This window comes from Mesitornis unicolor, unplaced genomic scaffold (genome assembly GCF_000695765.1).
Source record: "Mesitornis unicolor isolate BGI_N332 unplaced genomic scaffold, ASM69576v1 scaffold4961, whole genome shotgun sequence".
Lineage (NCBI taxonomy): Eukaryota > Metazoa > Chordata > Aves > Mesitornithiformes > Mesitornithidae > Mesitornis > Mesitornis unicolor.
In genome coordinates, this window is record NW_010163113.1 from 49,286 (window position 1) to 66,259 (window position 16,974).

The window sequence follows — 16,974 nt, forward strand, 5'->3', positions numbered from 1 at the left end:
AGATGACTCCAAGCAGAGGCAGGGAAGACTGATGAGACAGGAAAAGGGGGCTCAGAGATAAATCCCAGGGATGTGGGATGCACAGCTTTAATGCAGGCCTTGAGGGCAGATTTTCTGTGGAATTTGAGCCTGTCCTACTTACATTCAAGAAAGAGTAACTTTCTCTTGTCAGCATATGAAAATTTAGTTGGCAATAGGTTCCTTATCTGAACTGCAGGCTGGCTCAATGTTTCATTTGCTGCTTCTATCTCCCATTTTTGTACAAGAAAAGCCAAATTCAATTAAGAAATGAAATTTATCCAGTCTTGCAAGTAGTTTTAAAATATTTCTGTTGTGAATGTTTGCTATAGATCTTAATCCTTCCCTTAGGAAAGAAATAGTTCAGCAAGTAGTAAGATTTTGTATTTTTACCTGCCAGATCATCTATATTGAGAAAACCTAACTATCCTTGTTCTTCCCACAAATAGAAGTTGTCTGGTTCTCAACAATGTCCTGCCACCAAATAATTTGATAAGAATTTTAAGTTTTCCTGAAGATGACTGGCAGAAAGATTATCTTCAAGCATTTAATCTAAATTTTCAGGAGTCATACAGGAATGCATAACTATACTAGTTTAGTGCTTATATATTTGTTGAACATTGAAAATGAACTATCTTTAAATTTCCAGATAAAACAGTTATATTTGTATCTTATGGCAAGATGCTGGAATCCAAGACCACTGGGAGATATTTGGAGACAGAAGGATCTTACCTTGCAGAAATATGTTCCTTCAGCTGCAGAATGCTTGCTACATTTATCAGGAGGTATTGTGCTTCATTCACAAGAGAGAGTGAGATGCTTGTAGCAGATGCCAGACCTAAAGAAAAAATGATTCCAACATTCTAAAATGATCGTTAATAATCAGGAAGATTATACTAGCGATTTCATCGCATCTTTCCTTTGACCTCTTATTCATTCTCATTAAAAATGTATTCATTTGGCTCCAGACACTGAGGAAAGATTCCAAGAATCCCCTCAAACCTGAGAATGATGATGCAGTGCATTTAGAAATTGAGATAGAGCTGAGATTTTATCAAATTTGTAAAACAATTTACAACAGCAATATCTACGGATTGTTGATGCTCTTTCCATTTGATCTTTTTAATAATGAAATTCAGTCTCAGAATAAATTCTTTGTTTATAGATTTTTCATGATCATTTTTCAAAATGATCATTCAGTGTCCAGACAAAATCATGGTCATGATGATAAAAAAATCCCAGACTGGTGTATCTGTACATTTTTACCAAATATAACAAGTAGACGGACAGCATAAACACAGTTTGGGTATAAATATATTTTTTGAAACCTACTAGGTCAATACTGAATGACTCTTTATCAGGGCAATTATATAGTCACTATGAAGTCCATGAGCCGGATGTTTACTAAGTGAGGAATCACAAGTATTGTAAAAAATTACAACATACCTTTTGCATTTTTCTGATGCGACCTGTTTTTCATGTCTGAACTTTGTCTTATCAAGCGACATGGACGACCAAGAAACAAAGAGAACCAGCCAGCAATTTCTTCTCCACAGTCATATGTTTTTACCCTATTATAAGAAAAGACTGACTTAGCAAAATTCAATATTTCCGAGACGTTAATTTGCAAAACTGAAGACAAATTATGAAGATATTTATTCTGCTTGTTCCAATACAAAATATAGAATCTGTATTCTCTGATGAGTGATAAAACAGGGATGTGAAGTTTTGTATAATTTTATCTCCCAATTTCCTCAGCTTTACACTGTTAGTCTTGAAGTTAATATTAATGAGATTTAATATAGTTTTATACAGAAAATTACTGTGGAATAAAGGATTAAATAATTGTAATGCTCGAGATACTGACACTGAAGTACAGTAACTGGTAGCCCATGTTACAATATTGCAATAGAATTATGAAAAAGTTATTCTCTGGTCTGTGCTTTTTCCTAAAACAAAGAGAATTAATCTGAGTTGAATTTAAGATTGCTCCACTGTATCACACTATGTAATTTTTAATGATCCTATCAGGTACAATGAAGTTAATTCCCTAATTTAATTCATGTTAGTAAAGACACTCTATATTAAAACACGGCTCCACTAGCAGAGCCCAAGTATCTCTCTATCTAAAGATGGTTTCCATTACTAATAAATTGTCTAGTGAGTTATGTAAGAATGGCAATCCATCTGCCTTCTTCACCTGGATGTAATCTCTCCTAGAAGGATTTTGAGATCACCTCTCTCGATTCAAGAACAGCACAGATCAGACCACTGGGAAGTGATAGCGTTTGCCATTAGATTTCTCAGCCCTGAGTATTCTTAACTTCAATCTTAAATTAGTTATCTGGGATCCCCTCACAGATAATGGAAAGAGGTAAGTAGTTCCCATCTATATTAGACCTCAGCATAGGATGACTCTCACTCTGGGAGTGTTTAACTATTGACTACAAAAGGAGCAGTAGCTTTTAAATGGCATAAACAGATAATAGGAATGCAAATTCTCATGCTGATCTAGGCAGGATTCTTCTAGTAAGGAAAGAGAGGTAGCAATGGCCCTATGCTCACCATTATGTCCTATCCAGTGAAAGAAGCTGGTCTGCATGGAGACCATCTGCTCTGTCAAACAAGAAAACATCTCCTCACAGCAAAAGATGCTAAGCCCTGGGACTGAGGGAAGTGGCTTGGCTTTACGAAATGCTTTGTAAATTCAGCTGAGTTACACAGGTAGAAAGTCAGGACAAGTGGAATCAAAGAGATTTTATAATCCTGCAGGGATCAGGTATTTCTTCAGCAGTTGTTCTGAATTTTGATTGTGGTGCAGCTCTGCATCCCTCTCCCTGTTCTAAGACTGGACTGATGTCACCCATAGCTGTATCTAGCCAGTGGTGTCCTAGAGCTGAAATGAAACTGGTATTATGAGATGCAGGCACTGTGGCAAGAAACAAGGGTCAAAAGGTGAGACTCCACATGAGATTCTATAGCCTGAGCTGAGCAGTTCTTGTGTCCTTGCTGGCCGCTGTGCTAGGGAGAAGGCTGCTAATGAGAAGGCATGAATCTTCCATGGTAATAATACAGGTGAGACAAATATCCTCCAGATATTTTTTCCCAACACAAACAGAGGTGCTAAGGGTATTTAAATTCCCCCTGAGCCAATTATCTCTAGCAGCCTGCAGGAGCTTAATACTGTATAAATCAGGATCAAAGTTTTGTCCTTTTTTTAATTTGCTTACCATTTTGAGTCACAGTCACACATTTTGAGTTAGAGACACACCATGTTGTTAGTATTGTTAATATTGTGCAATTTTTGTATTCCAAGACTCCTATGTTTTCAAATTGCTTTCCCTTCTCAGCAGACCATTTTATGAGCGAGTAGCATCATCTCTTCAAGGTCTTATTGTAAATCCTTTTGTTGTAGCTAAAGTCTACTCATTTTCTGCTTATGTTTGTTTTTGTTGAGTATTGCTTTATATCTGTCAGCATTACATTTCATGCACATGTCAGGCAATTTATAAAGGAGGGCCTAGTTGTCTCAGATGTTCCTTGCTGTTTGCCTTGAGTTCTTCACTTATCTTCTTCTTACGTCATTTAGCTTCAGTGCATTACAGTTGGTCTTTCTCGCTGGGTAATTTATAGAACAAGAAACAAGGACAGTTGAAGTCTGAATATTGATCCCACAGGATATAATACATACATTTACGTACAACAGGCTCAGTTCACCTTGTATTTAACTACACTGCTGTCGTCTTCTACCACTGATACCCTTCCTTTTATCTCTTTGATATTGTGGTCTGTCAAAGAAGAGGCTATGTCCTCGCATATTTCAGCAGTGCACTAACCTTGAGCATTTAGGGTATTCTACAACATCAATAACCGTCACTAGCTTCTACTTGCAACTGTCCACTTAGGTAGTATACTAGAAAGACATCTTTTCTAGGATGATGTGAGGTGCACATGCTGATGGACAGCCCCTGCTAAGATGAAGGTTAACACTGGTGTATTGCTTCACAAGGGAAATTTGGGCTCATTAAATTTTTGTGGCTGGTGTGAAATGAAACTTCTTCACATGACTACTTGCAGATTGTACATTATGTGATTTTTCTCAGCTGTCTCAGTGTAATTTCAGAGTAACCAGCTAAGCCAACAGAACTGGATGAAATCACAGCGTCAGAAAGCGGAATTAATAAATGGAAAACATCTTCAACAGTGGTTTCTTTTGAATAAAAGTCTTTTAATAAAGACTTCTGGTCCCACTTCTCACCTCAGACACTTTGCACAAAAGACTCCAGACCACAAATCACCTCCTGTACTACAATGCACTGTTTTGCTCCTGTGACCATTTTCTTGGTCCTGGAGGCTCCCCCACTGAAACACAAGAACCTGGCATCGACGCTGTTTGATCTCTGAACAGTTTGGGAGCCTCATCAATGTTGTCCGCTCCTTCTGCCTTACTTACTCCCTTTTTTAATTGCTAATCACAATTCACTCTCTGCAATATGTGTTGCTTCTCCCCTTTCTTTGTCATTCCATCATTTTCTTCTTCATCAGAACTCTAAGCAGTCTCCTATGAAAATTTCCTATTTTATACATTAAAAATGACAGAGTCAGTGACATGAAAGACATGGTACAATAAATAGTATGGCAGCCAATTATATGCACACGGAGAGAAAGATAACCTGGGCTATTATACATCCTGTAATAGATGGGCTAACCATGGGGAGGCTAAGGATGAGTCAACACTAAGGGAAGTGGGACAGATGGTTAAAACAAATGACTATTGGGTGAATTCCACTACCTGGGGAAAATTCACTCAGAAAAATATCCTTTTTATCATCTGAATAGCTAGCAGAAAAGAAGAAGAACATCATATCCTGCATGACTCCATGGGGAAAATGGCCAGGTCTTCTACTGGTTTGTTTATGTGTTAACCTCAGAGAAGCAAATGTAGAGAGTTACAAAGAATTAGTGTACCTTGGTTAAAAGAAGACACAAATCTGTCAGTGGCTTTTTTAGTTGGACTTAAAAAGAGACTCAGTGAAAAGAAATGTAGCAGATAATGCAAATGTACTTTAGGAAGGCACTTGATACACTGTCACTCAGAAAACTTAATGAGACTGGGAAGTACTTAGAAAATATGATGGATAAACACTTAAGTTCACTGATAGGAAATTAATTTATGCATAATGTTATATTTCGCTGAAGTGGTATGTCTCTTGATTAGAGTTAATGTTATTTCACGCAGTCACTTGCAATCTTCCCAAGATTGTTAAGGGGACACTGATCAACATGGGTGGTCAAAACAAAATTTAAAAGGGTTGTAAATATGGAAAGCTGTTTATAATCTCAGCAGGTTCTAGCAATTTTGAATCTGCACAGTATGAAATGGGCAAAGTTGCCAGCATCATTACTGTCAAATGAAGGAACTGGCATTCTGCTGAGACTCCCAGTTGGCTTTTGGAAGTAACTGGGGACACCTTTTCCTTTTCTCATCTTAGAATACCATAGATTACCAGGTTGGAAGGAACATCAAAGATCATCTAGTCCACCCTTTCAGCAACTAAAACAAAGATCTCCCTTATTCAATTGGGTACCAAGTCATCACAGTCTCTTGTACTGTCCTTTTTCCCCTTTTTAATTTTTATTATTTTTTAGTGTTTTCCACGAGACATGATGGGCATGCCAAATTACCTATCTAAATCTGTCTTCTCCTGGTACATTAAGTCACTCATTGGTTTCCACTCTCACTTTCTTTGTTTAAGGACTTCTGTCCCTGCATGTCCATCCAGTCGTGTCCTGAGTGTCATTGCAGTGATTTCCAGCTTTGATTCCTCTCTGCTCTCACTCACCTGTGTGAACAGACTTTACTCTCACTGATCACAGCCTCTTTTCCAGTATTTTCTTCTAGTGATACAGAGATTGGGTCCATGCCTAGATGGGTAGAGAACAAACCATATTAAAAACAAACAAACAATCAAAAGAGAATGTAGAAACATTGGGTCATTTAAAAAGTTCTTATTTTTGCACCTGTTCACAATCACAGCAGCTTTCCAAATAACACGTGACAAAAATCCTTTATTTTTGCTAAATTTACATTATCTGCCTGCAGGTGGCTCCAAATGACAATGCAAAGAGTGAAGGCTGCAGATGACCTTGGTACCCAACCACATTAAGGAGTATACAATTTCAGTTCCCATAAGTTAATTCTTTGTGTATCTCAGGCAACGAAACTGGCACAGAATTACTGCCTCAGTCACGGTTTCTGTTGAAAGGATGAGCTTATCTTGCATCCCTTCTAGCAAATCAGAAGATGAGGTTAATCACTGTTGGGTTAGGTTTTTTTGGAGTGGTGGGATGGAGTGATCAGCAAGATGCAAGATGCAGGTGACAGAGGAGAGAAAAAATAAGCACAGGCTGTTAAAGGAAAGAAATATAATGTGTCATTTAAAGACAAAATGTATGGAAACCACTAATGAGAGACTTATTCCCATTTGTCCATCTCTAAGTTTAAACCAGATGAGGAATCCCTATTCCTCCATATAATAATTTTTAGAATTCTTCCACAGTTTTCTTATCTTGATCAGAATGAACGAAAGAGATGGAAAGGCTACTGTGGCTTACTAGAACTGACAGAAAGGCTGTACTATTTTCCTTTCTTTTAATTGAAAGCAATAATCTGAAACGATGAACAAAGGGTTTTGCTGCGTGGCTGCAGTGAATCCAACTCTTTTCCATTTTACTGCAGTATAAACCAGCAAGATTGCTCTCCTGTACTCCAAATTTATATCAGCATGTTTCAATTTCATTCATTACTTCCTGTTTATACTATTTTAGTGCAAATAAAAATCAAGCTCTATCAGCTCTGCGATACAGTGAAATAAATTGTTTTTATTCTCTTCTGAAGAATAAAAAAAATGCAGTTCAGATTTACTATATCCCAACTATCAGCTCTTTTCTATGCAAGTTTACAATACAGAAAGTCGTCTACTCCTTTTTCAGCTAATGATGTGAGCATACCTCAGAAGCAAAGGCAGAGGAAAAGCTAGGTGCAATTAGGAAAATAAAATACATAAATAATAAATGCATTAAACTTGCTTGCAACAGCCTGAAAAAGAAGCTAATGTTATCATCTTATAAACTAGAACTAATGCTCTTGTACTCTGAAAAAATTAAACATTCACATAATTCCTTCTAGAAAAGAAGAGTTGGAAAGGTTTCATCCTGTATGCATCCTTAGTTGTTATATCTTTAAAAAATACTTTCTAAGCAAGGCATACTCACAAAATTTCTTAAAATAGAGTCTCAGGGCTGTAAAAAGCCCTGGTTTTATACACCAGCTAGTGTATCACATTTTTGTTGAATGGTACACATTTTACAGTGATGTTTAGGACAGTTAAACATTGTTAATTACAATTTTATTCTATCTTAAGGCAAAAAAATAAAGCAGAATATTGCCAGATACTAAAATGTAAAAGCTGTCATTCTCCATGGTCATTTGCTTGATAATAAAATTCACAGATGTGCTCTCAGTATTAATATAAAAAAAAATATTCTTGTCTTTATAGCTCCTATTTTCAGTCAATGAGAAAAAAACAGAAGTCTGTTATTTCAATAGACTGAAATATAAACTATTCATGTATATTCTTTCATCAGTGTATGCACTTAATTCTCATTATTTTTATTGGCAGTAATACATGACTATTTGAAGGCACAATAAACTCCATAAAGTGTAATTAGTTGCTCAGTTTTGCTAGCATCTTTCTACTCCAGTATTTTAAAAAGCCTCAAAAAAAGTCTCACTCAAAATTTCTCCCTCTGTGCAGTGGCAAACTAATGCTGAACTCACCAGAGTAATGCTGATTGTTATCTAAAATGGAAAGGGAGAAATTAGTCTTCTACAGAATTGTATTCTCAGCTAAAATTCTGTTTGGCTTACTTTTTTACTTTGGTCAGGAACAAGCCCAGTGTAATCTGTGCCCCCCATGTGTTTGATGAAACAGGACAACAGGATTTCCCTTGAATCCCACTCAAGTAATACGGCTTCTAGAAATAAAGGCACTTGCTCCTGCACACTTCTTGAGTTGCTGGGAGCCTAACCATTAACTGCTTCAGTCAAGAGACAGGAAGTTGTTTAGCTCCATGGGGGCTCATTTAGAGTTACACTGATTTTCTCAAAGTGATAGCAAGGGTTCATTACACTTTTCATGTCAAAAAGAATAAGAAATGCCTGTTAACAACCACATAGCCTAAGAAAATAATTCTGACAAAATTAATAAATGCAGTTTCTCAGAATTAAAATCTCATTCCCTATACCAAAGTACAGACAGTGAGAGACCAAGCACGAGCCCTTCATCTCTCTCTGCTCTCACTTACCCCTCTCCTCAGGCATCAGGGGAACACCTGGAGCTCCCCAGCTGCCATGCAAGCAAACTAATTTTGCAGGCATGCCAGTGAAGGATCCTAAGCCTTTGAGCAGTTTTGGCCCTGTCTAGAGCCCCAGTCTGATGTCCTTGCTACCCAAGGATTGGCAGGATTGCACAGCTGGGTTGGTCAAAGAGCAGGCCTGGCCATCTGAGACTGGTTGCTAGACAGGCTACAGAGACACTCTATGTGCAGAGGTTAAAGAAAGAACATGAAGCAATGTCTCAGCACACGGAGGATTCAGTAAAAGGTATTAAAGTAGTTACTGTCACACTAAATCATGCTGACAATTTTATTTTGTTGGACAGAGAAGACAGGGAATATTAAACTATGTTGAAATAAAATAGCCATAAACAAATTTTCCACTAATGAAAAGTTCTAGAGGGAGAGGAAAGCACGTGCCTGGAGGGGAAGAAAGAACAGACTCATTATGTTTGAAAAGTGGCACAGATAAAGTCTCCACCACAATCTAATAGTGTCACAGCAAAATGTTCTTTAAGAATGCCACATAATTCAGCTCTGTGAGATGGGCCCCACTTGGCTTTAGACACTTACCAGAGGCACCTAATCCAGCAGCACAGTTGCCTTAGGCTCTCTCTATTGGAGAGAGACACCTCCAGACAGCAAAGCTCACTCTAGTTGGAGATGATTGCCTCAGCCTGCTCCCACAATGAGAAAAGCGCAGATGATAGCAGAGAAACTGGTAGAGAAAGCAGAGTGGTTACAGCCTCCTTGCAGAGGAGCAGGAGGAAGGCAGCCAACTTGACTGCTGGGAGCTGCTGGGTTTTCACGTTCACTGGAGCAGGGGGATTCAACAAATGTGCAGCTCAAAGGTTTTGTCTCTCTGTTTTTCACTGCTGTCGCCCCTGTCACACACTCCTCACCATCAGATATGTTCCCATCACACTGTGAAAAACAGAGAAACTCTGGACAGGGACTGTGAGAGCAGGGGGAGGAGAGGGGAATTTGGAGAAAAGAAAATTCGTCTTGGAAAGGTGCATGCTGCTGTAGCTGAGGAAAGGCAGTTTGGGTGAGAGGCATCCAATGGGAGAAATAACTCACAAAGCCACAAAGGTGGAAGTGACCTGGAGGTGGCTGTAGTCAGCAAGCTAAGTGCTACAAGTCTGAAACACCATTAGCCACCAACACAGGCCAGGGAAGGCTCTGAGCTCTTCAGAGGGCTACTGCTCCTCACCACACTGATTGCTGCTCCCGCTACACACGTGGCGTTCAGCTTCAGGTCCTACATCAGCAACAAACTACTGACAGTTTGGAGAGAGGCTGGAGAGAGTGGTGACAAAAGCAACAGTGAATAACTCAGGATTTTCAAGGGAAGAGTCCACAAACTAAATTAGATTAAATTTGTCTGCCATGAAATTATATTAGTGGGAGATATAACAATTATCCATGTATGTGAAGGGATAAAAGAAAAAATTAGAAATTTTATACAAACAAATAATGCATTTAGACTGCAGGTAAGAGGAGAGAAAACAGAATAAATATTGGAGCAAGTTCTTGCAGATTTTTCTGCTCAGAGTTTCCCTATCGGTTTTTATGTGCTCCCATCACTGTGCTATCTTGTGAGCCGTAACCTCTGGAATAATCTTCCCAAGCAAATGAGAGCCACTATCTCACTGTCAAGCTTTGAAAAATTACCACAGGTTGCACGTACACTATGAGAGTGAAAAATAGCAGGACTATTAAAAAAAGAGGGCCCAGACCACCTTATGGGGTAAGATTATTGGTATCTAGAGTCATTATACAAAGAGTAAAATGACACTGCTTGTTAGCTCCTGGCTGTACCAAAGCAGGGTATAAGTAAATGCCAATCATGGAGGGATCACTGGAGATCTGATCAATCACTTTTAGGGGAAAAGTGATCCATAGACATGGTCAATCACTTCTGGGTGGAAATGTTTCTCACTTTCATAGGAAGGAGGGTGAATGACAGTGAAAACTCCAAAAATGACACAAAGTAAAATGTAGAATTTAAAGGTGAATTTCACCCTGGCATTAACTATGGCAAAAGATCATACATTTCAGTGAGGAATGGGTGTCTTGACTGTCATTTCGTCTGAGGAAACTTCTTCCTGACTCTCAGAAGTATGTCAATGCAGATATTAGTGACAGGCAAACATACTAATGGATATGCACTTGTCTGAACAATGTGGTACTAGCAAGGAAAAATATTAAGAACATACTCAGAAGAGCAGAATGAAGCAATGAAAAGTCCCAACAGAGCTGAACCTTGGAAAATGTGAGTGATAAATGGAGAAAGTTTGGACAAGACTTCACACTGTGTCTGCAAGCAAAAGGTATGGGTAGAAAGGAAGAGAGATGGAAAGGAACTTAATTCCTAGAAATAATTAGTACTGAAGCGCTTTTTAATTTAAATGTGAGAGAAGGTTGTCTATGCAACTGTACTACAAAAATTTGAGGTGTAAGTTGCTCCACATAGAACTGAAATGAATTAGCAATACTTTTTCAAAGAAAGGTTGTAGATGAAGAGTGGAAAAGAGCTGTGTTTGTGCCAATAAGCCTGTTGGGAATCCCTAAGAAGAGACTAGGTTGTTTTTGGGATCTGAAACACACACAGAAAAATCACATGAGACTAGCGGTAGTATCCGAGTGTACATTCGATGAACACATTCCAGACAAAAGAAATCAACTGGTCAGACTTAATTTTATAGAAAGTGCTCAGACAGCTGGAAAGGACAACAACTGCCATGTACAAACAGGAAGGAGACTGGAGTTACAGATTCACTCATACAGATTTCTAATAAAAGGTGAAAAATCTGATTATGCATTCCCTTATTTTGCTCTAGCTGCTGAAAATGTGGGCACATATATTATTAATTGTTAAGACATACAGGCTGAGTAAATGTTAGACCCCAGGGAAATTATGAACACCATTCAGTCACATGCAAATTCGGAATTAATAATCTCTTTTGTGTTCCAGCGTTCAGTGCTAACAGCACTGTTAGCAAAATAAATAATTTGCACCCACAAGAAGCAAAGGGCTTTCTATAATAATTTCCATAAGTTTTTTTCTTCCCCCATCCAGCAGAGAATAAAAAGGGTTTTGATGAATTTGAAGAAGCCCAAACATCACGAAATATTTGCCAGCTAGTGCAAATATTTAACTGAGCTAAATAATGTCTGGTCCTTATTTTAATTCATAGTAGTTTCCACTGAAGACTCTTCCCCTCTAGTCCTACAGCTGGAAGGAGAGCTATAAAACAGGGAGTTCTTTGGCCAGGGTGTTTGAAGTTAGAGCCCTTTTCCATTACTTTTGCAGCAGTAACAGTCCCTTCAGGCTGATGGACTTCATGATGTGTAGAGGTGGACTAGTCAGTAAATTTCCACATCTGTCAATTCATTATTCCTTCCTGGAGCATCCACTTTGTGATTGCATATAGGGAGTCACTATCTACCCTCTATCCATCCCAACAACAAGGGTTTTACAGCCTAAGCTTTCTTTGCCCACAGTTGGTAGCAGAATTTGTCTCTGAAGTCAGTAAGCAGACATAGGATTGAGCAATTTGGTGGGTGCACGAAGGTGTCTCTGCCTATAAGTTTGACATGAATAATGAAGGGGAGAAAAGGATATTTGTTACCAACCTTCTGCCTGAATGACCATAACATTTTGTTTCAGATCAACTGAGGGATTTACAAGACACAGTCTTGGCTCCTGCTTCTGAGTCATGCAGACTCCATTCTGGTTTACAACCATCCAGTTGCGGTCATACAGCAAACCCTGGTTTCCTACTGGCCATTCTGTAACCTGGAAAAGCATCAGAAGAGGATAGACAGGTTTAGAAAATTTTACTTGCATTAATAGATTCATTCTGAAAAGAAAAGAGAGGGAAAAGAAATCATTAATGAAATACTTTGAAATCAGGAAAGCTTGTGTGAGTCAACGTCAGCCTTTAATAAGAGGAACCTTAATTGCAAATCAAAGATAAAGATAATACTGCACAAAGTTGACAAAACAAAATGAAGTTAGTATAATTTGTTACTTATTATCATACACTTTGAATCAACAGAGCTATTAGAATAGACTAAACACCTCTGAAACACTCTGAAAACTGTTTTCAGTTTTATACTCATCCATTTCTAGGACCTTTCACAACAACAATTTCCTTTTAACTCACAAAGAAAGCATGGACATTTCATGTGAGTCATGTGAATTAAGGCAAAACCAATCAAACAAAAAGCAAGAAAAATGTGAAATTCAAAATCCTGAAAAAGCTTCTATATTTTTCATAAAACTGGAACCACTTTATCAATGAATCTGTTTGAGAAAACCTCTACCACTGAGGTTTCTGGTTTAGGTAGGAGCATACTAGTTTCTTCAGATACCCTTATAACAAAACACATTGTCATCCTTGTGTTCTGTTCTTTCACTACATCTATAGCACTCTCTACATCCAATAGCCTATACAAGCATATTGCCCTAGTATTCATGTACATTTTTCTGGTGAAAAGAACATCTGCTACTGATGCTACACAGATGGTAATCTTGAAAAATCAAAAGGAAAGCAATTCTAGTATTGCCTTTGGGTGATATTAATAACTGCTTTCTCCTTTGGAATGTTAAAATATTAATACTATCCTTTTAACAAAAAGCTGGGCATTTAAACATAGTTCTTCAACTCATGTATGCTTTCAAGTCACCGTTGAGCACAGAGAAAAGTTAACTACAGCTGAACTTTGTTGAATTCATGTAGAGAAGTGTAGCACAGCTCACATGAATTAACTGGCAAAAGACTTTAGTGAAAAGTATTGAGGGAAAGATATGTCAAGCACAGCCTGATGCTCTGAAGAGAAGCATGGCTGGAAGCACTGGTTAGATTGATTAAAAATCACATTTTTGTTTAGGAAGTACTCTATCCAAAGCCCCACAGAACCACAATATCCCATTCTTACACACTTTTCCAGGTTCTATAAGAGCCTGCAGCAGCAGCTTAACAGCGACTGCCTGAATAGAGAAAGCAGGGGACGGGCACTCTGGAACTGAAAACTTGAAGCATTAAAGCTTTGGCCACGGTGCTATCAAGTGTATAGAATACAGAAAATACATGGAAAAAATTTAAAGAGAAGAAATGCACTTTATCAACCTACTTGATTTATAATATTACTCAGCGCTTTTTTTTTTAGTGAGTGTGAGTGAAAAATTCAGTCAAAAATGGAAACTTAAGGTCTGACAGTGTCATCTGAAACCATGTTATCTTACGTGTCTCAAACCGTCAGCACCTAAATGATGTGAATCTTCAACCTGTCTTTTTAGGAGAGGAATCATAGCCCAAAGACTGCAATATCAGCTGAAGAACAGACTTTCGTCCTTGTTGGAAATTATTCTTTGGAGAGGCCAGTATTTTTTTGTTATTTTGTATAATTAAATTACAAAATGCATTTGAACAGCTGGTGATCATCTGAGAGCTGCAAGAATTTCCTGCTAACAAATCTCCCTTCCGAAAGAGAAGACCACTAATCAGTAATACATCCTCCCATGGATCCAACAGATTTTTACAGACTTTGCAAGACATAATGAGCAGAATAAACTAAAAGAGCAGAAAAATAGAAAAAGAGCATGAAGACAATGATTCAGAGCTCCCCATTGTAACATTGCTGTTTTGGTTCCACTTCAGGACAGCAATCTTATTCAGGAAATAGCTTAAGTGTTTGCTTACCCTTCACTGAAGGCAAGAGGTTTTGTGAGCAAAACAAAACATTCTCTCTTTAATCAGAGCTTCAGCTAATCCTTGCACGCTGATTGTGGGGAAAGCTCAGCTGACTATGCAGCAGATACTTGGAAATAATCAGCACCTTCCATTCAAAATGCCCCTGATAGGTCCAAAATAATGGCAAGTAGCTCCATGTTGCACTGTGAGATGCAGCACATGACTACAGGTCCTCAGCCCATTTTTTCCCCGTCTCTGGGTATTTGCCATTGTAACAAGAATCATAGGTACATGTGGCCAGCAGTGAGTCCGTGTCCTTTCATGGATGTCCCCTATACACGGTCAAGTGTCGTACTTCCTCTCCTCTTTTCAACTTGCTGTATTTCATATGTTGCTAGGACCCCAATAAATAAAGTTGCAACAACAAAATAACTGTGTACTCTGCCTTGGAGAGATAGTGACAGACAATCATGAAACAATCAGAGTTGGTTTGTTGCTAATACTGATACTGGACATCAGCATGGAAGAACATACACATTTCTGTTCTTAGTACTTAAGCTTGCAACCTCTGCAGATCATCTTCCACTATTATTTTAAAAAAGCCGAAGAGATTGTTTAAAGATTGCAAGCAACTGAATTAAAGCAGTTCAGGCAAAGTCTGTCTGCTCTGCTTTCATCCTAGACAGAGTGGTCCACTGTGGCTCCCTTGGATTACGTCTGAGATGTCTGCCCAAGGCTGGCAGACATGACACAGGCTGCAAAGACGATCCACATCCTGGTGGACCAGCAGCAGGAGGTCAGGCAAGGCACTCAAATGTCACTAAATACATCCAGGCAACCAACACAGTGAGACAAAACAACCAATGAAACTTTCTGCGAAGTGAAACAGGTTAGCATACATCACAGTAAGCAATACTGTGTTATATAGCTTCTAACTTGATTCCCTTAACTTGTCTGGCCATCTCTGACTACTGAGACAAATTAGAAGCAGTACAGAAAGAAAGATGAGACTTCATGATTTTACTGATAGATGCTAACATATACCCTCATTTCCAGCAGGTGTGCTAATGATCCAACATAAGGTCTTCTCTACCAGTCATAAGCAAGGATCACTGCATTGTGCAGCCAGTACATGGTATTGCCCTATTTGCTTTAGTCCATTTATCTTCTTGCAATGTAAAAATATCCACTGAAAAAAAAATGTTTTTGTTTTTTTCAGAATTATCTTTAAAACATATTGGCTACATTTTTCTAATAGTTCACAGTAATGTCATCACGAAGGCTAAGATCATTTTCAAACACATTAAAGGAATCACTTGAATAGGTTTTAAATTATGCAAGTCTAAAAATGTTAGTGGTCTTACATATAATTTATCCACTGATCACTAGGAATTTGCATTGTATTCTAAATTAAAAGCTAATTTGTCTTCTGTGTTGAGATGCAATTTTTATAGACTGGAATCTACTGCAAGAATAATAAAGTTATTAATGTTTAAAGTCCTAACCTTTTTCACTGGGCACACTGCATTATGTAATTACGCAAAATTCATTGACATGAGAGATGTTTATGTTTAAAAATGCATGTTTAAAGCACATTTTTATATTGGAAAAGAAGAAAAAGTGGTCTGGGATAGAGGTTATTCCTCTTCTATGCTTCTCTCCATTTAATAAAGTAATTGTAGAGAAAAAAAAACATATTTAAGAAGTTGAGTTAGAATATTCTGCCCTCTGCTTCCTTTGCCATATGTACAAAACCCATGGAACAACACTGAACAGAGACTGTCCTGTGGCCAGGAACACTTTACAAAACACTGTACAACTAACAGACCTGCAGTTAGCTGATGATCTTTATGCCAAGCTTCATCCTCCCAGCTGCCAAAGCACTCTGCACTCTCATTTTCTCTGGAGGTCAAGTACCTCCCATACTATAATGCTTAGAATAGAGCAGAGAAATCAGAGTTTAGGAGAGGATGAGATTATGTGACTCTAAAGAGAAGATCGTACAGCTGTGAGCTTGTACTCACACCCTCACTGAGTTTGTCCTCCTGCTGCTCATCAAGTCATCTGTCCTGCAACCAGTAAGTCAGTGGGCAGATTTCACTGGCAGATGGGTTGAGTCCTGCACACGCAGTTAGCTGGAATTTTCCACTGCACATACTATTTTAGGTAAATGCAAGTGATCATGTACTTACAATAAAGTTCATTTACTACACAAGCTATAGGTCATACTAGCTGGAGGCACTTGAATTTACAAATCCATGAGATGCTGATCTCAAGTATCCATCACAAGATGAGTGAATTTACTGCTGTCCAATATCTACATCACTTTCACTTATTCACATCAACTAGTTTACAGTGATCCTATAACTGATAAAAAAGGAGACCAAAATTTTAATCGGGAAAATATTTTTCTAACTTTCCAATAAGTACAAAGCATTTAAAGGTTATTTTAGATTTAAAATATGAAACTGAATTTCAATTCTTGGATTCTAATCTAAGGCCAAGGAAACTATAAGCTACATAATTATTACTTCAGAAGTTTTTGAGTTTACTAAAGTAAGGAGACGTTAAGTGTGAAGTCTGTATGACAAAGACCACTAAGAGACTGCCAAAGGAATAATTTTTATAGGATTCAGTCTTTTCATGATAAAGTCTAGAAATGCTGGTATAATTAATATCTTAGAAGGCAAAATGATTTTTAGGAATTGATTCCATTTAACTGTGGTAAGGTTTCCCTAGCATGTCTTACTTCGAACTCCAGTGCCATGTAGCATAGGTTATTTTCCCCTTTTGTGGCTGTAGTTGCAGTAATGGCAAATGTAGATTTGTGAAGGGTGATGCACTCTGCACTTAGTAA

General features: G+C 38.1%; 1 protein-coding gene across 1 annotated transcript in view; it reads right to left on the minus strand.

Annotated features, from left to right (window-relative positions):
- Nucleotides 1-16,974, minus strand: part of MOCOS (molybdenum cofactor sulfurase) — a 136,689-nt gene that overhangs the window by 12,769 nt on the left and 106,946 nt on the right. The window contains exons 8-11 of the mRNA XM_010193826.1: nt 12,055-12,217; nt 5,862-5,943; nt 1,465-1,589; nt 751-856 (exon numbers count right to left, since the gene is read on the minus strand). Coding sequence (XP_010192128.1) covers nt 751-856; nt 1,465-1,589; nt 5,862-5,943; nt 12,055-12,217 — 476 coding nt within the window. The remainder of the gene's footprint in view (nt 1-750; nt 857-1,464; nt 1,590-5,861; nt 5,944-12,054; nt 12,218-16,974) is intronic.